At 40.0% G+C, this 19,973-nt stretch overlaps 1 protein-coding gene across 2 annotated transcripts in view; it reads left to right on the forward strand.

Annotated features, from left to right (window-relative positions):
• ccser1 (coiled-coil serine-rich protein 1) overlaps positions 1 to 19,973 on the forward strand; it is a 392,077-nt gene that overhangs the window by 35,531 nt on the left and 336,573 nt on the right. For both annotated transcript variants that reach the window (XM_062025898.1, XM_062025897.1), the window contains exons 3-4: positions 3,191 to 3,617; positions 10,929 to 11,113. In XM_062025898.1, coding sequence (XP_061881882.1) covers positions 3,191 to 3,617; positions 10,929 to 11,113 — 612 coding nt within the window. The remainder of the gene's footprint in view (positions 1 to 3,190; positions 3,618 to 10,928; positions 11,114 to 19,973) is intronic.

Consider the following 19,973-nt stretch of genomic DNA (forward strand, 5'->3'; position numbering starts at 1 on the left):
TCAAATATTATCCTTAGCTCCACCAATGACTGAATAATTTTTATTTTTTTTATTTTTTTTAAATAAATAAATATAAAACCAAAATAATAACAATATAAAAAGAAATATGATTAAAAACGATTTTAAAGATTGATTGATTGAGACTTTTATTAGTAGTGTTGACGCAATTGAGGCAAAATAAAGTGCACTACTCGGATGCAACCAGCAGGGACGCTGTTGATTCAGTCTCAACGATTTCGCTGTCTAAAATAACCCATAAGGACATCAGCGTCTTAAGGGGCGGGTAAGTGTCGTAAAATAGTCTAATAAAAGGGCTAAATAACATTTATCTATATGCCTAAAGAAACATATTTGTTTTCGGTAGGGGTGTAACGGTAAACAAACATTTCGGTTCGGTACGTACCTCGGTTTAGAGGTCACGGTTCGGTTCATTTTTGGTACAGTAAGAAAACAACAAAATATAAATTTTTGGGTTATTTATTTACCAAAATTGTAAACAATGGCATAACATACATATACACACAGGGTCCATTGTCAGGGTTAATGTGGTCAACATGTATAAAATAAAAAGTAAATAAGATAAGGCTCAGAATGGTTTCTTAACAAAACCTTTCTACATATAAAGTGCTTTTTTTGATTGATTGATTGAGACTTTTATTAGTAGATTGCACAGTACAGTACATATTTCGTACAATTGACCACTAAATGGTAACACCCCAATAAGTTTTTTAACTTGTTTAAGTCGGGGTCCATGTTAATCAACATTAAACTGCCTCAAGTTGTTGCTCAGATTAAAATAAAATGACAAAACTTTTCTTCTACATATAAAAAGTGCAACATTAAACAGTTTCAAGTCAACTCAGCCTCAGATGAACTTTTCTTTCCCCCCCCCAGCCTTTAACCCTGGTGACTTTCACTCAATCTTCATGTTTTTTTGCCAGAAAAATCAGTTTATCCACATTGTCTGCAGAAAGAGCAGACCTGCTTGCAGTTACAATGTCTCCAGGTAGTCCCTGGCTAACTTGGCAGTAAGAGGATATATGGGCGCATTGTTCTTCCACCATAGAAGTGGGTCAAAATCTAGTTTTTAATGCAATATGGTCTTAAATCTGCTGCTATAAAAACACCAACGGCATTTGTTATCGCTTTAGCCCTGCCTGATTCGCCGAGGAGAGTTTTTTTTGTTATTTTTATTTTTATTTTTTTTAATTAAATCAACATAAAAAACACAAGATACACTTACAATTAGTGCACCAACCCAAAACACCTCCCTCCCCCCATTTACGCTCATTCACACAAAAGGGTTGTTTCTTTCTGTTATTAATATTCTGGTTCCTACATTATATATCAATATATATCAATACAGTCTGCAAGGTATACAGTCCGTAAGCACACATGATTGTGCGTGCTGCTGGTCCACTAATAGTACTAACCTTTAACAGTTAATTTTACTCATTTTCATTAATTACTAGTTTCTATGTAACTGTTTTTATATTGTTTTACTTTCTTTTTTATTCAAGAAAATGTTTTTTATTTATTTATCTTATTTTATTTTATAATTTTTTTTAAAAAGGACCTTATCTTCACCATACCTGGTTGTCCAAATTAGGCATAATAATGTGTTAATTCCACGACTGTCTATATCGGTATCGGTTGATATCGGCATTGGTAATTAAGAGTTGGACAATATCGGAATATAGGATATCGGCAAAAAAGCCATTATCGGACATCCCTAGTTAGCATGTTTGACATGTTTTCAGAAGCATACCCCACTGCTGCTGAGCAATGTCGGCAAACCTCCGTCCTCCATTGTTGTACACCGCAAAGCCTAAGTGTTCCCAAACGGGAGATCTTAACGAGGCAGGAGGGTCTTCCAGTTCTGCCTTTTACATGTTGTCGTAGCCCGGTCGCTGCTAGCATGCCGTGTGTTGTGCCTCGGTGTGCATTGTTTACACAACGTGCGATACGCTACTTAATATGTCCGTGTGCACTGCAAAAACTGAAATGTAAGTAAGATTAAATATCTCAAATAAGGGTGATATTTGCTTATTTTCTGTCTGATAAGATAATTCTTCTCACTAAGCAGATTTTATGTTAGTGTTTTACTTGTTTTAAGGGTTTTGGTCCTAAATGATCTTGTTGCTGAGATTTGATGACCTATATTGATTAAAACATGCTTGAATCTAGAATATCAACTGTTGCAAAGCTGTGTCATCAACACTCACAAGTATATAAATACTTTTTTAAAGTAATAATTTCTTATTTCAAGTATGAAAAAAAAAAATCATGACTTTGACACAATTTTGTCTCATAATTAAAACGGATGACAGCCAAATGGACTTTGCTGTTTTATTTTCAATGAAACAATAGAAAATACGTACTCATAAAGTAGTACTGTTGAACCAGTACAGTAAACTGACAGTTAATATTTAAACATTTAAGATGTGACACATCGAACAATTTTGAACAGAAATAGTTCATGCACATTCAGATAAATTCTTCAAAATTACAATTACAACATTTTGGCCGGGGGCCGGGCTGTATATATGCGCACTAATTGACTGAAAGGGCACGCACTTGGCGCGATAATGTCATGTTATCGATGGAAAAATGCATTTTTAGACCATATGATTTTGCCTGAGCGGCTAGGAGACCCCGAGAGTAACAAGCGGTTGCCTCGTTGCCTTTCCATTAAGAACAATACATTAGTTTTTAGTATAAGTTTGCTGGTTTCAAGAAATGTAATGCCGAGCGCATATCATTATGTCAAGATAATGGCACTAGCATTTACTTAATTTAAGAATATTTTTCAACATATTGAGCAAAAAGATCTCTTTTTTTTTTTTTATACCAAGAAAAGTGCACTTGTTATTAGTGACAATATACTTATTTTAAGGTATTTTTGGGTTCATTGAAGTTAGCTAATTTTACTTGTTTTGGAAAGTCTTGACAAGCCAAATGTTCTTGTTCTATTGGCAGATAATTTTGCTTAGTTCAAATAAAATACCCCTCATTTTTGTATTTTTTTTTCTTGTTTTTGAACACTGACTTTTTGCAGTGTGGAAACTCGTTCGGTACACCTCCGAACCGAACCGGAACCCCCGTACCGAAACGGTTCAATACAAATACACGTACCGTTACACCCTTACTAGTTAGACATTCTTTTTAACTTCCGATATCCTCTTTTCAGGTTTTCTTCACACCAGCCGAATCCAGCGTAGAAAAACCCTTACTCCCCGACACGAGCACAGCCAACAACACCGACTACGAGACGGCCATCTCCCTCTCGGAACCGGAAACCGCCGTCCCTTGCGTGCCGCCGCAGGAACAATTGCCGGACGAGAGGAAGGAGAGAGCGGAAGAACGAGAGCAAGCCCGGAATGAGACCTCGACGGCAGCGGCGACAGGAAAGAAGCCTACGGGGGACAATAAGGCAGGATGTCGTGTCGAGACCACCAGCGAGAGTGAAGCAGGAGCGTTGTCGCGGAGCGAGGCTTGCCACTCCTACCTGGAGCAGGCGGAGAGGAGGACGAGAAACACGCTGTTGGTTCAGGAGAGGGGAAGTTTTTGTGGCTGCCATGAACCCAGGTCGTGTCACCTGAGGAAGCCGCACACAGGTAGGACATTCTGTCCATTTGAAAACGCTTTCGCAGGCTCTGAAACGTGTGGCAAAGCAGCCAGGTGGCGCTATAACCTCAAAAAAGAAAGTTTTTACTTTCCCACAATAACACATTTGTGAATCATACTTATGGAATAAACATTGCGTTCAGATAACATTTGCTAAAACAGTGCTGTCAAGCAATAAAAAACAGCGATTATTTATGATCTGTAATTAATTAATCTCTTTTTTAAATGTCATCCAAACTTGAGGTATTTAGTAGGGATGTCCGATAATGGCTTTTTGCCGATATCCGATATTCCGATATTGTCCAACTCTTTATTTACCGATACCGATATCAACCGATACCGATATCAACCGATATATGCAGTCGTGGAATTAACACATTATTATGCCTAATTTGGACAACCATGTATGGTGAAGATAAGGTACTTTAAAAAAAAATAAAAAAAATAAGATAACTAAATTAAAAACATTTTCTTGAATAAAAAGGAAAGTAAAACAATATAAAAACAGTTACATAGAAACTAGTAATTAATGAAAATGAGTAAAATTAACTGTTAAAGGTTAGTACTATTAGTGGAGCAGCAGCACGCACAATCATGTGTGCTTACGGACTGTATCCCTTGCAGACTGTATTGATATATGTTGATATATAATGTAGGAACCAGAATATTGATAACAGAAATAAATGGGGGAGGGAGGTTTTTGGGGTTGGTGCACTAATTGTAAGTGTATCTTGTGTTTTTTATGTTGATTTAATTAAAAGAAAACAAAAAAAAAACAAAAAAAAACAAAAACGATACAGATAATAAAAAAAACGATACCGATAATTTCCGATATGACATTTTAACGCATTTATCGTCCGATAATATCGGCAGGCCGATATTATCGGACATCCCTAATATTTAGATTTAAATGTATTATATTATTATAAATAGGGATGTCCGATAATATCGGCAGTCCGATAAATGCTTTAAAATGTAAAATCGGAAATTATCGGTATCGGTTTCCAAATTATCGGTATTGGTTTCAAAAAGTAAAATGTATGACTTTTTAAAACGCCGCGCTGTACACGGACGTAGGGAGAAGTACAGAGCGCCGATAAACCTTAAAGGCACTGCCTTTGCGTGCCGGCCCAATCACATGATATGTACGGCTTTTCACACGCACAAGTGAATGCAATGCATACTTGGTCAACAGCCATACAGGTCACACTGAGGGTGGCCGTATAAACAACTTCAACACTGTTACAAATATGCGCCACACTGTGATCCCACACCACACAAGAATGACAAACACATTTCGGGAGAACATCCGCACCATAACACAACATAAACACAACAGAACAAATACCCAGAACCCCTTGCAGCACTAACTCTTCCGGGACGCTACAATATACACCCCCCGCTACCCCCCAAAACCCCGCCCCCCCAACCCCGCCCACCTCAACCTCCTCATGCTCTCTCAGGGAGAGCATGTCCCAAATTCCAAGCTGCTGTTTTGAGGCATGTTAAAAAAAATAATGCACTTTGTGACTTCAATAATAAATATGGCAGTGCCATGTTGGCATTTTTTTTGCATAACTTGAGTTGATTTATTTTGGAAAACCTTGTTATATTGTTTAATGCAACCAGCGGGGCATCACAACAAAATTAGGCATAATAATGTGTTAATTCCACGACTGTATATATCGGTATCGGTTGATATCAGAATCGGTAATTAAGAGTTGGACAATATCGGAATGTCGGATATCGGCAAAAAAGCCATTATCGGACATCTCTAATTATAAATATAGATAAATAAACAGAAAAGTGGCTTTATGAAGTAATTTATTGGTTTTTAAGATACAAGATGCATTACCATTACCCATTACCTCCCTGCTTGGCACTCAGCATCAAGGGTTGGAATTGGTGGTTAAATCACCAAAATTCCCCAGCGCGGCCACCGCTGCTGCTCACTGCTCCCCTCACCTCCCAGGGGGTGGAACAAGGGGATGGGTCAAATGCAGAGGGTAATTTCACCACACCTAGTGTGTGTGTGTGTGTAACTATCAGCGGTACTTTAACTTTTTTATTTGTCTTTGTCCTGAAAAAGTACAACAAAATGTGTTTACAGTCAACCCGTCCAAGAAACAGAAGTATAAGGACAGGGGGTCGACAGGACAGGAGGGCTTTTACAGCGTAGGCAGCCAGCCGCGGCCAAAAAGCAGCACAGCTCCGTGGTCAGCGTACCGCATTAGGGGGTGACACGGTGAACGCAGGGGATGAGGGGTGTTGTGCGTGTGTGTACAGTCCAAAGGCCTGGGACGTCTCTTCGTCCGGCTTCACGGCCTTGTGCCTGGTTGTTGTAGAGATGTCCGAGATCTAGTGCCAACAAAGGTGTCCGTAAGGGAAGGAGGGAATGGGATTTTAATGGTAATAATATATCATTATATTGATTTAGAGATTTGTAATAATAGTATAAAGCAGACCTGGGCAAAGTAAGGCCCGGGGGCCACATGCGGCCCGTTAAGTATTTCAATCTGGACCGCCGGACATTCCCAAATAATTTTTTTAGATCTTTGAAATGGAAACTGTAGCTGCCATTATGATGTGCAGCCTAGTTACTATGGTAATTCATTAGTTACTATGGTAATCTAAGTCACAGCAGCTCAGACGAGGCACCACGCAGTGTGGGTGGGGAGCGTTTCCACAGAGCGTCAGCCTGAAATGTGGGTGTCAGGGACAGACGTGGAAGGAGATTTTCACAACAAAGCTCTAAAGCTTAGTTATATATCAGATTGTATATTGTATTTTTACCCTTTGCGTTCATATTTCGTTGTTTGTCGCATTTTTGTCGCTTGATTGTAAAATATGTCGATCGAGAGGGGGTGTGACGTTCATATGTTGTCAATATTCAGTGTTTTATCGTTCATAGAAAAATGTAAAATTCCATTCCGTTTTTTAAGGCGGTCTGTCAAAACGTTTTTAGCATTCAATCAGACATTATTGTGAGGTTTTGTAAAAGTGTTGCTAAAATTAGATATACTGGCCCTCAGACACATTTATTTCTCTAAATTTGCCCCCCCAGTCAAAATAATTGCCCAGGCCTGGTATAAAGTCTGCTTAGTAATTTCTCCATAGATCGTGTAATAGGTAGTTACGCAAATTTAAAAGCATTATCTACTCTACGCTAAAAACAAGACATTATTCAAGCGTATATAAACCATAAACACACTTCTTATATGTCTTTAGGTTTAGTATGAATATTTTACACTATTTGTTAGAAGTAATTAAATTCCTATTATCTCTATTGAAAGCCGCCAAACACACCAGGCAACTCCCATGACAGAGTGGGACTTCTTTTTTCGCCGTGGCTACTTATATTTTTGCCACATGGCGGCGCTGTTGTTGCTCTTATACAAGCACAAGAAGAGGATGAGACTACTTGCATGCATATAGAGCCTGAAACGTTAGAGATGAAACATTTTATTTTATTCTGATTATTGACAAAATATGACCGTAATTAATTCACCGTAATTAACGCGATAATTTGACACCCCTACTAATACTATCCATCCATTTACAAACAGTTTATTGATTGATTGATTGAAACTTTTATTAGTAGATTGCACAGTACAGTACATATTCCGTACAATTGACCACTAAATGGTAACACCCGAATAAGTTTTTCAACTTGTTTAAGTCGGGGTCCACGTAAATCAATTCATGGTACAAATATATACTATCAGCATAATACAGTCATCACACAAGTTAATCATCAGAGTATATACACTGAATGTATATACATTATCTTGTTCAGGGTTGCATGGAAGCTGGAGCCTATTTAATTTAAGGCAAAGTCAGGATTTGTCAGCGGTCATTGAGTGGAAATTAAGGATAAGTAATTGACATTGAGTAAAATTATCGATTGTTATTTTATCAAATGTACTTTTTAAGAGAATCCCTCTCTGCATGTTTAAAACTTTTGTGTCCATGCAAGTAGAATAACCTCAACTTCCCTTGGATAACATCATGACCTCTGCTGGTTGCAACCAAGTAGTGCGCTCTATTTGCCTCAATTGCTTCAAAACGCTATTAGTCGATAGTGTGGAATTGATTACCGATCAATTAATCAATTAATTTGCCCTATTTTTGATCCCACGCCAGTTGCATTTTAAGTCAGCTATGCAATTGGCTCAATAAAGAAATAACTGCATGTTTACTGTGAATATTTTTCATATATGCAATTTCTGTAAAGCATTCCATAAAACATCAAAGGAGCAGCGGCACTTTAAGAACACTAAAGTAAAACTTTTCTTGCCCAACCTGCTAAACTAATTTATTGTTATGTTTAAAGGGGAAATGAATGTATTTTTTAGTAAACCTGTCAAAATTAATGCGATTAATCGAAATAATCCATCATTATTAACCTGATTTCATTTTTCAACGCATCTGCAGCGTAGAATTTAAAGTTAAAGTACCAATAACTGTCACACACACTAGATGTGGTGAAATTTGTCCTCTGCATTTGACCCATTCCCTTGTTCACCCCCTGGGAGGTGAGGGGAGCAGTGGGCAGCAGCGGTGGCCGCGCCCGGGAATCGTTTTTGGTGATTTAACCCCCAATTCCAACCCTTGATGCTGAGTGCCAAGCAGGGAGGTAGTGGGTCCCATTTTTATAGTCTTTGGTATGACTCGGCCGGGGTTTGAACTCACAACCTACCGATCTCAGGGCGGACACTCTAACCACAAGGCCACTGAGTAGGCCTAGTGGTTACTCAGTTACTCACAATCCTTTAAAAATCTCTGGCAACATATTTAAGGCAGTTTGTCCAAATAATGTTATTGTCGCGCATGGGTACTGTAATAGGGCAGTCGCAGCAGAAGCAAACAAGTCTATATTATTTGTAGGCGCAAACATATCATGATGGTCCTCTCCATGGGAAATGTGAGTAAGAAAAAACACAAGACGACATAAAGTAGGATATACCCTTTCTTTCCACCTGCATCTTAAAGTAGCACATTAATGCGTTTTATTGAAAAAAGTAATAATGTGGATAAATGTTTAAAAAAAAAAACTAACCATTTTTTTTAACATGAACTTTGAACATAATGTTCAATATGTTAAACATGTTAAGTGCATATATATATTTAGTTCTTTGTCAGTCTGTTTGCTCATGTAAAATGAAACAACATTAATAGGCATTTGTGGAGGTCTTGCACCTCCGGGTTCTTTGGACCACCACGGACGGACATGACAGGCTCGACGGTTTTCTGATTTGTTTTTTTTTTTCAATAAACTTTATCATTCTGCTTTTCAGCAATCGCCTCTCGTGATGGTCTCGCTCTTCGGGTTGCTTTTCAGCCATCCGCTCTCGTCTCCGTCTCCGTCTCCGTCTCGCTCGTGCTCGGGTTTTCTCTTCACCATCAACAACTCCAACTTCTCCAACCTCTTCCTTCCCGGCTGCTGCCCTTTTATAGAGTGACAGGTCATCAGATAAACGCGCCATGCTGGGCCATCTACGCACCTGTCGACGATCTCGGAGCCGGCCCCGGCACACCCCGCCTCGCTGCAGGTCCGCAGGCCACGCCCCCTCACAACATTAAAAAAGAACGCTATTTAATCACGATGAATTGGAATTAATCAACAGCAAACCTGTGATTAATCTGAATAGAATATTTAATCATTTGACAGCACTAATTTGTAATTCTAGAGCAGTTGTTCTTAACCTGGGTTCGATCGAACCCTAGGGGTTCGGTGAGTCGGACTCAGGGGTTCGGCGGAGGTCAAAACACACCCGACTCATCGTTTAAATAAAAACTTCTCCCTATCGGCGTATTACGGATACGGCAACAGCAGAAGTCAGACTGGTTTGCAGGTGTGTAATTTGTTGTGAGTTTATGCACTGTGTTGGTTTTGTTGTTTGAACAAGGTGATGTTCATGCACGGTTTATTTTGTGCACCAGTAAAACAACATGGTAACACTTTGGTATGGGGAACATATTCACCATTAATTAGTTGCTTATTAACATGCAAATTAGTAACATATTGGCTCTTAACTAGTCATTATTAAGTACTTATTAATGCCTTATTCGGCATGGCCTTATTATAACCCTAATCATCTAACCCTGACCCTAACCCTAAACTTGAAAAGTCTAACAGATTACTCTTCATTCACAATTGAAGTTAAAAAGTGGCTTTGGAGCAATCAAAGCTGCTCACACGGTCACTAAGGTGGGCATTATGTTTGACACCTCAACCTAATGTGTATTATATTTATCCATGAGAGCATTTTTATTGTAAATTGTGAGGTGTGTCTGTTAAAATCATGGTTGTTTTTACAAATGATGACAAATGTGAACAAAAGCATGTATTGTCTTTGTGTGATGATGTAAATGAGGTGTGGTTGTATTGTATATTAAGTATGTGTACATGAAAGGGCATTTTATGACTTTTCTTAATTTAAAAACATGCTATAGTATGTTTTTATTGTCATAATTTTATTGCATGATTTTTGTATCCCTTTAATTTAGGTAACCAGGGACTGCAGATGGAAATGAGCTATTTAGCTATAATCTGGTACAGAACATATCTGTCTTTGAGCTTAATGTTTCTGTGCATTGTCCCTTCAAATAAAGACTAAACTAAACTAAACCCTAACCAAATAACTCTAAATTAAGTCTTTGTTACTTAGAATATGTTCCCCATACTAAAGTGTTACCAAAAACATATAACTTTGTCTTGAATTTGGAAAAAAAACATTGTATTTTTGACTAAAGAAGGGTTCGGAGAATGCACATATGAAACTAATGGGGTTCGGTACCTCCAACAAGGTTAAGAACCACTGTTCTAGAGTCAGGGGTGAGCAGACAACTTGTCGGGACGTTCCCAGTTTTATGTTGCCCGAGCTGAGCCTCATTTTGTACACCTTTAAAACTCCTACTTTTGATAAAAATTTGCATCAAAATGAAACCGTCTAAAAGGCCTCTTGTCTTTTTGATTTTACTTTTTTACTTAAAAGCCTGTTGAGTTTCACAACAAATGCGCAATTACGCCCACTCTTACTAAAAGTGTGCACGCCAACGCGCTTTTTGTAAAACTATGCAGTATGCAAATAATGTGGTGAGAGATGCTTTTGTTTAGCCCCAATACATGCTGTTTCTTCTTTGTAGTCATTACAGCACTCGTCTTGTTTGCAGACCAGATTGTTATGACTCACTATGATGATTTAGTCCAAAACAGAACCAGAGGCAGAAGGTCTCAATAAAGGGAGTTTATTTAACGCTGGATTAGGAAGTCATTCGGTGTGTTTTCTCTCCCGCAGCCTCCCTGTGCAGCGGTGTTAGCCCCTACCACGAGGTGATGCGCTTGGAGAGACGACTCCGCTCCTCCTCCGAAGGGGCCGGCGGTCCTCGTGTCCACGGGAACCACAGGGACGGCCCGGGCGTGGAGGGGTGCAGTTTGCTGAAACACAGGAACAACTCGTCGTCGTCCAAACTAGGAAGTCTGGTAGGCGCACGTCGATGTTGTTTATTGATCCCTCACCGGGGAAATTCCAATCATCTTCTCCACCGCATGTCATCATTAATAAGGGTCACGGGTGAGCTGGAGCCTGTAAGCAGGTTACACCCTGGACTGATCAAACAACCATTCACACTCACATTTACACCCATGAACGTAATGTCTCTGGTAGGGATGGGCGATATGGCCTAAAATCTATATTGGGATATATATTGCAGCCTCCTGCGATAACGATATATATATCACAATATATTATTTGGTATCATGTAAATGTTAATAGAACCATTTAGGGCTGGGCGATATGGCCTTTTATTATGTCACGATACACGATATATATCTCAATATTTTGCCTTAGCCTTGAATTAAACACTTGATGCATATAATCACAGCAGTATGATGATTCTATGTGTCTACATTAAAACATTCTTGTTCATACTGCATTAATATATGCTCATTTTAAACTTTCACGCAGAGAGGGAAATCACAACTAAGTCAATTGACCAAAACTGTATTTATTAAACAGTTATTAAGCAGTGGCACAAACATTCATGTCATTTCCAAAACAGAAAGTGCAAGATTGTCGGAGACATTTTAAAACAAGCTGTGAGTGCACTTTTGTGCATGATGTCACTAAGATGACTTATCAAAACAACACTAAATTAAAGTGCACTTTTTGTACAGAACGCCACTACAATACTGTCACAATATACTGTCACACAAGATATTTCAATAAGTGTCAAATAATAATGAGCTGCCTAATAGGAAATCAAATAGTGTATGTCCTTCGCTATGTGGTAGGTTCCTGCGGACGTTATCTCCTTCTGTTGTTGACTATTTTTTTCATACGGTGTTGATCTGGAAATAGTTGCTTCGGCATTTTGTTGGTGTGGCACCGGCCGGAGATGTTGACATGCGGAGTTTCAAGCACTCTTCATTCTCTAGAGGGTGACTTTTCAAATTATGCTACATTAGCAGTGATGCTACTTTTTGTAGCAACGCTTTTATTTGACATATTACTGTTGTTTGTTCAACATCTTCCCGCTTGAAGCCAATTTCGGACAGAGAGAGCATGAGGAGGTTGAGGTGGGCGGGGTTGGGGCGGGCGGGTTTGAGGTGTGTGTGTGTGTGTGTGGGGGGGGGGGGGGTATATTGTAGCGTCCCGGAAGAGTTAGTGCTGCAAGGGGTTCTGGGTATTTGTTCTGTTGTGTTTATGTTGTGTTACGGTGCGGATGTTCTCCCGAAATGTGTTTGTCATTCTTGTTTGGTGTGGGTTCACAGTGTGGCGCATATTTGTAACAGTGTTAAAGTTGTTTATACGGTTGACCAAGTATGCATGCATTCACTTGTGTGTGTGAAAAGCAGTAGATATTATGTGATTGGGCCGGCACGCAAAGGCAGTGCCTTTAAGGTTTATTGGCGCTCTGTACTTCTCCCTACGTCCGTGTACACAGCTGCGTTTTAAAAGGTCATAAATGTAACTTTTTGAAACCGATACCGATAATTTTGAAACGGATACCGATAATTTCCGATATTACATTTTAAAGTATTTATCGACATCTCTAGTCTCCACCTTACACTGTGAAGTGAAGAGAAACCAAATTATTTATGATCATAGTGAATAGTGATGGGTTATATATATATTTTTTTAAACTCATATTCCTGAATATTTATATATAATTTATCTGCACTTTTTTTGTAAAAAAAATAAAACAATATCACACAAAATTATTTAGGGGGCTAAGGCCCTAAAATAGGCCTAACAACGCCCATAGCATTAATGCCACATTTTATGACTGTCTATATTACTTCATTGAACAAATGTAAATAATCCATATTTAGGCGTTTGTCCATTGATTCATGAATCGCCTATGTTTTAATCGTGATGCATTAGAGAATTTCCCCACCTCTAATTGTTACCTTAGATGTTTGCATCGATCTGCCCACCTTTGTTCACGTTCAAGAGTTCTAGCTTGCAGTTAATTTATCCTCCTAAAGTAGTGCGTGTTTAGCTATTCCTTGCCCTCTTGGAATGATACTTTTAAGAAACGGTAAATGTTCCACCATGGAGGCGAGGATTGTTGACTTAGGAATGACTTTGCACTGTGGAGGGACAGTTGCCGCTAACAGGAATGCTACTGTGCATTGCGGACGTGTTTGTTCCCTTGACTCTGTCACAGCTAGACAGGACACAGAATATTTCATCAGCATGTACTGTATTATCACGATATGAGGATAGTATTAAAAGCTCTATCATCAGCCAAATTTATATCATGTTTATCATGTCTATATAGTACAGCCTTAGTCTCTGGTTAGCCTCACCTCCATGTTTTTTAGGCGAGATGGAAACTGCACACAGAGATGGTAAACTCTTCCAACCTGGTCCACTGTGCTGCCCCAATCCTCCATAAGAGAAGAAAAACAACAACAATGGTTGCCGAAGTTACAGCGTTGATGTTCCATTATAGCCCGCGTTATGGTAACGGTATGAGAACTATCGATTTGAATAAACTGTCAGGTGTTTACTTTCCATTCTTATTATCTCGATATCCCAATGGGGTAGCTTTGAGGTATATTTTATTGCGCCGTCGTGGTTGTTGTTTTCACCGCCTTTCCTCACTGACAGTCGGATAATAACATAGTGGGCTGACAAGCGATTGCGTTTATTTCCCTGAGAAGATAATAACGCAAAAGAGCCCTCCGGAGATTCTATTTATTGTTGATATAAGTCAAACGACTTTAAACACGTTTTTCATCCTTTTTCTTACAGTCACAGCAAAGAACGTTGTACTCCAATCAATTGTTTTTGTAAAACTCGTGTGAAAACACCTGAATGGTAATTAAATGAATCATACGGTTCATTTGCACTCTTGCGCAGATGAGAGAGAGGATGTCATCTCTGGCAAGCATTTCATTTCCCCTAAAGGCGAGTCTGTCCACGTTTGGGGAAACGTACAGTCCAACTAAATACCAGATTAGCACTTAATTTTCAAAGGCGTGTTTAGCACACAATGCGTTCTAATAAAGTTGTAGCAACCTGGAATTTTTCTTCTACGTTTGCCGCATAAAGTGAACAGTGTGAAACCTTGGGATTTTGTCAGTGTTGCAACACCCTTTGAATGTTAATGGGATGCTGCTTTGGACTAAATTAAGAAAGCAATTGGAGCCTACTAGTTTGGTTTGGGTTAGGGCTAGCAATTTAAATTGTAGATTTCAAACAAATTAGAGCCGCTCAGGTTCAGTTGAGGAATAACGCCAATGAAAAATTTCAGCATGAAACACATCATAAACAGATTAAACACGGCGTCGGTTTAGCAGGTTTGTATTGTATGTCTCACAGCACCACATCTTCGGTCCACCTGCCGATCATTTTCCCTAGATGTCCCTTTTATCAATCAATCATCAATCAATGTTTATTTATATAGCCCTTAATCACAAGTGTCTCAAAGGGCTGCACAAGCCACATCGACATCCGCAGTTCATCGCCCACATACACTACCGTTCAAAAGTTTGGGGTCACCCAAACAATTTTGTGTTTGAGCCTTCATTTCTAAGAACAAGAATAGACTGTCGAGGTTCAGATGAAAATTCTCTTTTTCTGGCCATTTTGAGCGTTTAATTGACCCCACAAATGTGATGCTCCAGAAACTCAATCTGCTCAAAGGAAGGTCAGTTGTGTAGCTTCTGTAATGAGCTAAACTGTTTTCAGATGTGTGAACATGATTGCACAAGGGTTTTCTAATCATCAATTAGCCTTCTGAGCCAATGAGCAAACACATTGTACCATTAGAACACTGGAGTGATAGTTGCTGGAAATGGGCCTCTATACACCTATGTAGGTATTGCACCAAAAACCAGACATTTGCAGCTAGAATAGTCATTTACCACATTAGCAATGTATAGAGTGTATTTCTTTAAAGTTAAGACTAGTTTAAAGTTATCTTCATTGAAAAGTACGTAAAGTTACGTACGTGACGCGCACATACGGTCAAGCTATCAAATGTTTAGCAGCCAAGGCTGCATACTCACGGTACCTGATATTCAGCTGGGAATGACTACAACAGTAAATAAACACAAGACATATATATACTCTATTAGCCACAACACAACCAGGCTTATATTTAATATGCCACAAATTAATCCTGCATAAAAACACCTGCGTGTTTGTTATGCTAGCTCCTAGCTCCTATGCTAGCTCCTAGCTCCATAGAACACGCCAATACAATTCAAACACCTGATCAACACAAACAATCACTCAGCCCAAAAGACCGTTCACCTAACCCAAGGTTCATAAAGCTTATATATTTAAAAAAAGTTACGTACATACGCAAAAAAAAGTTGCGCACATACGGTCAAGCGATCAAATGTTTAGAAGCCAAAGCTGCATACTCACAGTAGCACGTCTGCGTCTTTGTCATCCAAATCAAAGTAATCCTGGTAAGAGTCTGTGTTGTCCCAGTTCTCTACAGGCGTCTGTGTATCGAAGTCAAAAGTCCTCCTGGTTAGAGTCTCTGTTATCCCAGTTCTTCCATCTTGACTGCATCTTTCGGGAATGTAAACAAAGAAGCGCCGGCTGTGTACTGTTGTTGCTGACTACGTTCGAAAAATACGTCCATTTCGCACCGACAACTTTCTTCTTTGCTTGCTCAGCTTCCTTCTCCATAATGCAATGAACATGATTGCAACAGATTCACGAACACAGATGTCCAGAATACTGTGGAATTATGAAATGAAAACAGAGCTTTTTCGTATTGGCTTCAATGTGGAAGGCATACCCGTGTTCGCCGGGCTACGTCACGCGCATACGTCATCCTCAGAGGCGTTTCGAACCGGAAGTTTAGCGGCAAATTTAAAATGTCACTTTATAAGTTAACCCGGCCGTATTGGCATGTGTTATAATGTTAAGATTTCATCATTGATATATAAACTATCAGACTGCGTGGTCGGTAGTAGTGGGTTTCAGTAGGCCTTTAAAACACTGGAGTGATAGTTGCTGGAAATGGGCCTCTATACACCTATGTAGATATTGCACCAAAAACCAGACATTTGCAGCTAGAATAGTCATTTACCACATTAGCAATGTATAGAGTGTATTTCTTTAAAGTTAAGACTAGTTTAAAGTTATCTTCATTGAAAAGTACAGTGCTTTTCCTTCAAAAATAAGGACATTTCAATGTGACCCCAAACTTTTGAACGGTAGTGTGCATAAGTCGCACTGGAGTATACGTCCTTTTATTAGACTATTTTACGACACTTACCCGCCCCTTAAGACGCTGACGTCCTTCTGGGCTATTTTAGACAGCGAAATCGTTGAGACTGAATCAACAGCGTCCCTGCTGGTTGCATCCGAGTAGTGCACTTTATTTTTGCCTCAATTGCGTCAACACTGGCTGTAAAAGTGTTGTACGGAATGAAGCCAATTTGTCATTCTGTGCGAATTGCTACCTCAAGCACTGCATATACATTTCTATAGACGTCGTAAGATCGGTGTAAACATGAGTAAACACAACCTATGAAGCGCCTCGCTTCCTCTCTCAATCCCCGATGTTGGGCTCGGCATTTCAGAGATGGAGCCAAGCCTCTAATGAGACCAGAGTCTAATATAACGTCCATTAGTGGGAGGATGATGTGCAACTCAAATGGCATGACCGAGGTAAAAAGGTGACTTCTTGCCCATTGAAAGCGCTGTGCTCCGAGGGGCACATCACAATGGCTAATTTAGCCTCAAATGATGTCTGTGTTACAGTATTGCACAGTGACGGCCTTAATTTCTTTTCCAAGAGCGTGCGGCTATTAACTTCAATGCCTGGAGTCCAAATGAAAATGTTCTGCTGGGGAAAAACAGCTATATGATGTCACTTTGTCATACAGGGACAGCAGCTGCTTCTAAATAAGCACTGCCTTGTAGTTATTCCTTCATGTTGTTGTTCAGAAAGTCCTTTTTCCACCCTCCTCCTCCTCTTTACGTCTGCCGAGGCGTGGAAGCCAGCCTGTGTATAGGAGATCAATATGGGAATGAGGATGTTGCATTGTTTTAGTGCAAACAACGGTGATGAGAGCTGAACACGGTTGCTTATTGGATTCTCAGAGGCCCCCCATCCCGCTTTGATTTCGTTTTTCTGCAAATGCAATACTTTTAACAAGGTCTTTTGTGCCATACTTGGTAAACTGAAGTTACATGAAGATTTTATTATGCTACAGCGTAGTCACTACGCCCCGCCTTTCTGAGGGCGCCTTGATCCCGCTACAGGTCTTCGGCTTGGACTAGGCGTGTGACTTGCAATACTCTGCCAAAGTGCGAGGGGCAGTGTTTTCCTGAGGCTAGCTCAGTGGTACTTAAAGGCCTACTGAAAGCCACTACTACCGACCACGCAGTCTGATAGTTTATATATCAATGATGAAATCTTAACATTGCAACACATGCCAATACGGCCGGGTTAACTTATAAAGTGCAATTTTAAATTTCCCGGGAAACTTCCGGCTGAAAACGTCTATGTATGATGACGTATGCGCGTGATGTCAAGGGTTGAAGCGGAAGTATTAGGACACCATTGTATCCCAATACAAACAGCGTCTGTTTTCATCGCAAAATTCCACAGTATTCTGGACATCTGTGTTGGTGAATCTTTTGCAATTTGTTCAATTAACAATGGAGACTGCAAAGAAGAAAGCTGTAGGTGGGATCGGTGTATTAGCGGCTGGCTACAGCAACACAACCAGGAGGACTTTGAGTTGGATAGCAGACGCGCTATCCGACGCTAGCCGCCGACCGCATCGATGATCGGGTGAAGTCCTTCGTCGCGCCGTCGATCGCTGGAACGCAGGTGAGCACGGGTGTTGATGAGCAGATGAGAGCTGGCGTAGGTGGAGAGCTAATGTTTTTAGCATAGCTCTGTCGAGGTCCCGTAGCTAAGTTAGCTTCAATGGCGTCGTTAGCAACAGCATTGCTAGGCTTCACCAGGTTGGACAGCATTAACCGTGTGGTTACAGGTCCAGAGTTTGGTAGTATTGTTGATCTTCTGTCTGTCCTTCCAGTCAGGGGCTTATTTCGTCTGTTTCTATCTGCAGTTAAGCACGATGCTATCACGTTAGCTCCGTAGCTAAAGTGCTTCGCCGATGTATTGTCATGGAGATAAAAGTCACTGTGAATGTCCATTTCGCGTTCTCGACTTTCATTTTCAGGAGGATATAGTATCCGAGGTGGTTTAAAATACAAATCCGTGATCCACAATAGAAAAGGAGAGAGTGTGGAATCCAATGAGCCCTTGTACCCAAGTTACGGTCAGAGCGAAAAAAGATACGTCCTGCACTGCACTCTAATCCTTCACTCTCATGTTCCTCATCCACAAATCTTTCATCTTGGCTCAAATTAATGGGGTAATCGTCGCTTTCTCGGTCCGAATCGCTCTCGCTGCTGGCGGCCATCATTGAAAACAATGGGGAAATGTGAGGAGCCTTTCAACCTGCCACGTCACGCTACTTCCGGTACAGACAAGGCTTTTTTTATCAGCGACCAAAAGTTGCGAACTTTATCGTCGATGCTCTCTACTAAATCCTTTCAGCAAAAATATAGCAATATCGCCAAATTATCAAGTATGACGCATAGAATGGATCTGCTATCCCCGTTTAAATAAAAAAAAATTCATTTCAGTAGGCCTTTAATAAGCAACTAATTAATGGTGACTATGTTCCCCATACTAAAGTGTTACCATGTTTTTTTACTGGTGCATAAAATGAACCGTGCATGAACATCACCTTGTTCAAACAACAAAACCAACATAGTGCATAAACTCACAACAAATTACACACCTGCAAACCAGTCAGCTGTTGCCGTATCCGTAATACGCCGATAGGGAGAAGTTTGTATTTACACGATGAGTCGGGTGTGTCTTGACCTCCGCCGAACCCCTGAGCCCGACTCACCGAACCCCTAGGGTTCGATCAACCCAGGTTAAGAACCACTGAGCTAGTTGTTTACTAGCTATTCAGCTTCCTGTGTAGTGGTGGTGGAAAAAATATCGATATAGCAATTAGGGATGTAACGATAAACAGTATTAACCACACCTGCGTTAACGGTCAGTATTACCGTTTTGAATTAAAATACAAAACCAGTGAAGTTGGCACGTTGTGTAATTCGTAAATAAAAACAGAATACAATGATTTGCAAATCCTTTTCAACTTATATTCAATTGATAGACTGCAAAGACAAGATATTTAATGTTCGAACTGAGAAACTTAATTTTATTGCAAATAATTATTAGCTTAGAATTTAATGGCAGCAACACATTGCAAAAAAGTTACATGGCCTTTCCTTTTAACAACGCTCAGTAAACGTTTGGGAACTGAGGAGAGCACATTTTGCAGCTTTTCAGGTGGAATTCTTTCCCATTCTTGCTTGATGTACAGCTTTAGTTGTTCAACAGTCCGGGGGTCTGTGTTGTGGTATTTTAGGCTTCATAATGTGCCACACATTTTCAATGGGAGACAGGTCTGGACTACAGGCAGGCCAGTCTAGTACGCGCACTCTTTTACTATGAAGCCACGCTGTTGTAACACGTGGTTTGGCATTGTCTTGCTGAAATAAGCAGGGGCGTCCATGGTAACGTTGCTTGGATGGCAACATATGTTGCTCCAAAACCTGTAAGTACTTTTCAACATTAATGGCACCTTCACAGATGTGTAAGTTACCCATGTCTTGGGCACTAATACACCCCCATACCATCACAGATGCTGGCTTTTCAACTTTGCGCCTATAACAATCCGGAGGGTTCTTTTCCTCTTTGGTCCGGAGGACACAACGCCAACGGTTTCCAAAAACAATTTGAAATGTGGACTCGTCAGACCACAGAAC

Source organism: Entelurus aequoreus, linkage group LG17 (assembly GCF_033978785.1).
Source record: "Entelurus aequoreus isolate RoL-2023_Sb linkage group LG17, RoL_Eaeq_v1.1, whole genome shotgun sequence".
NCBI lineage: Eukaryota > Metazoa > Chordata > Actinopteri > Syngnathiformes > Syngnathidae > Entelurus > Entelurus aequoreus.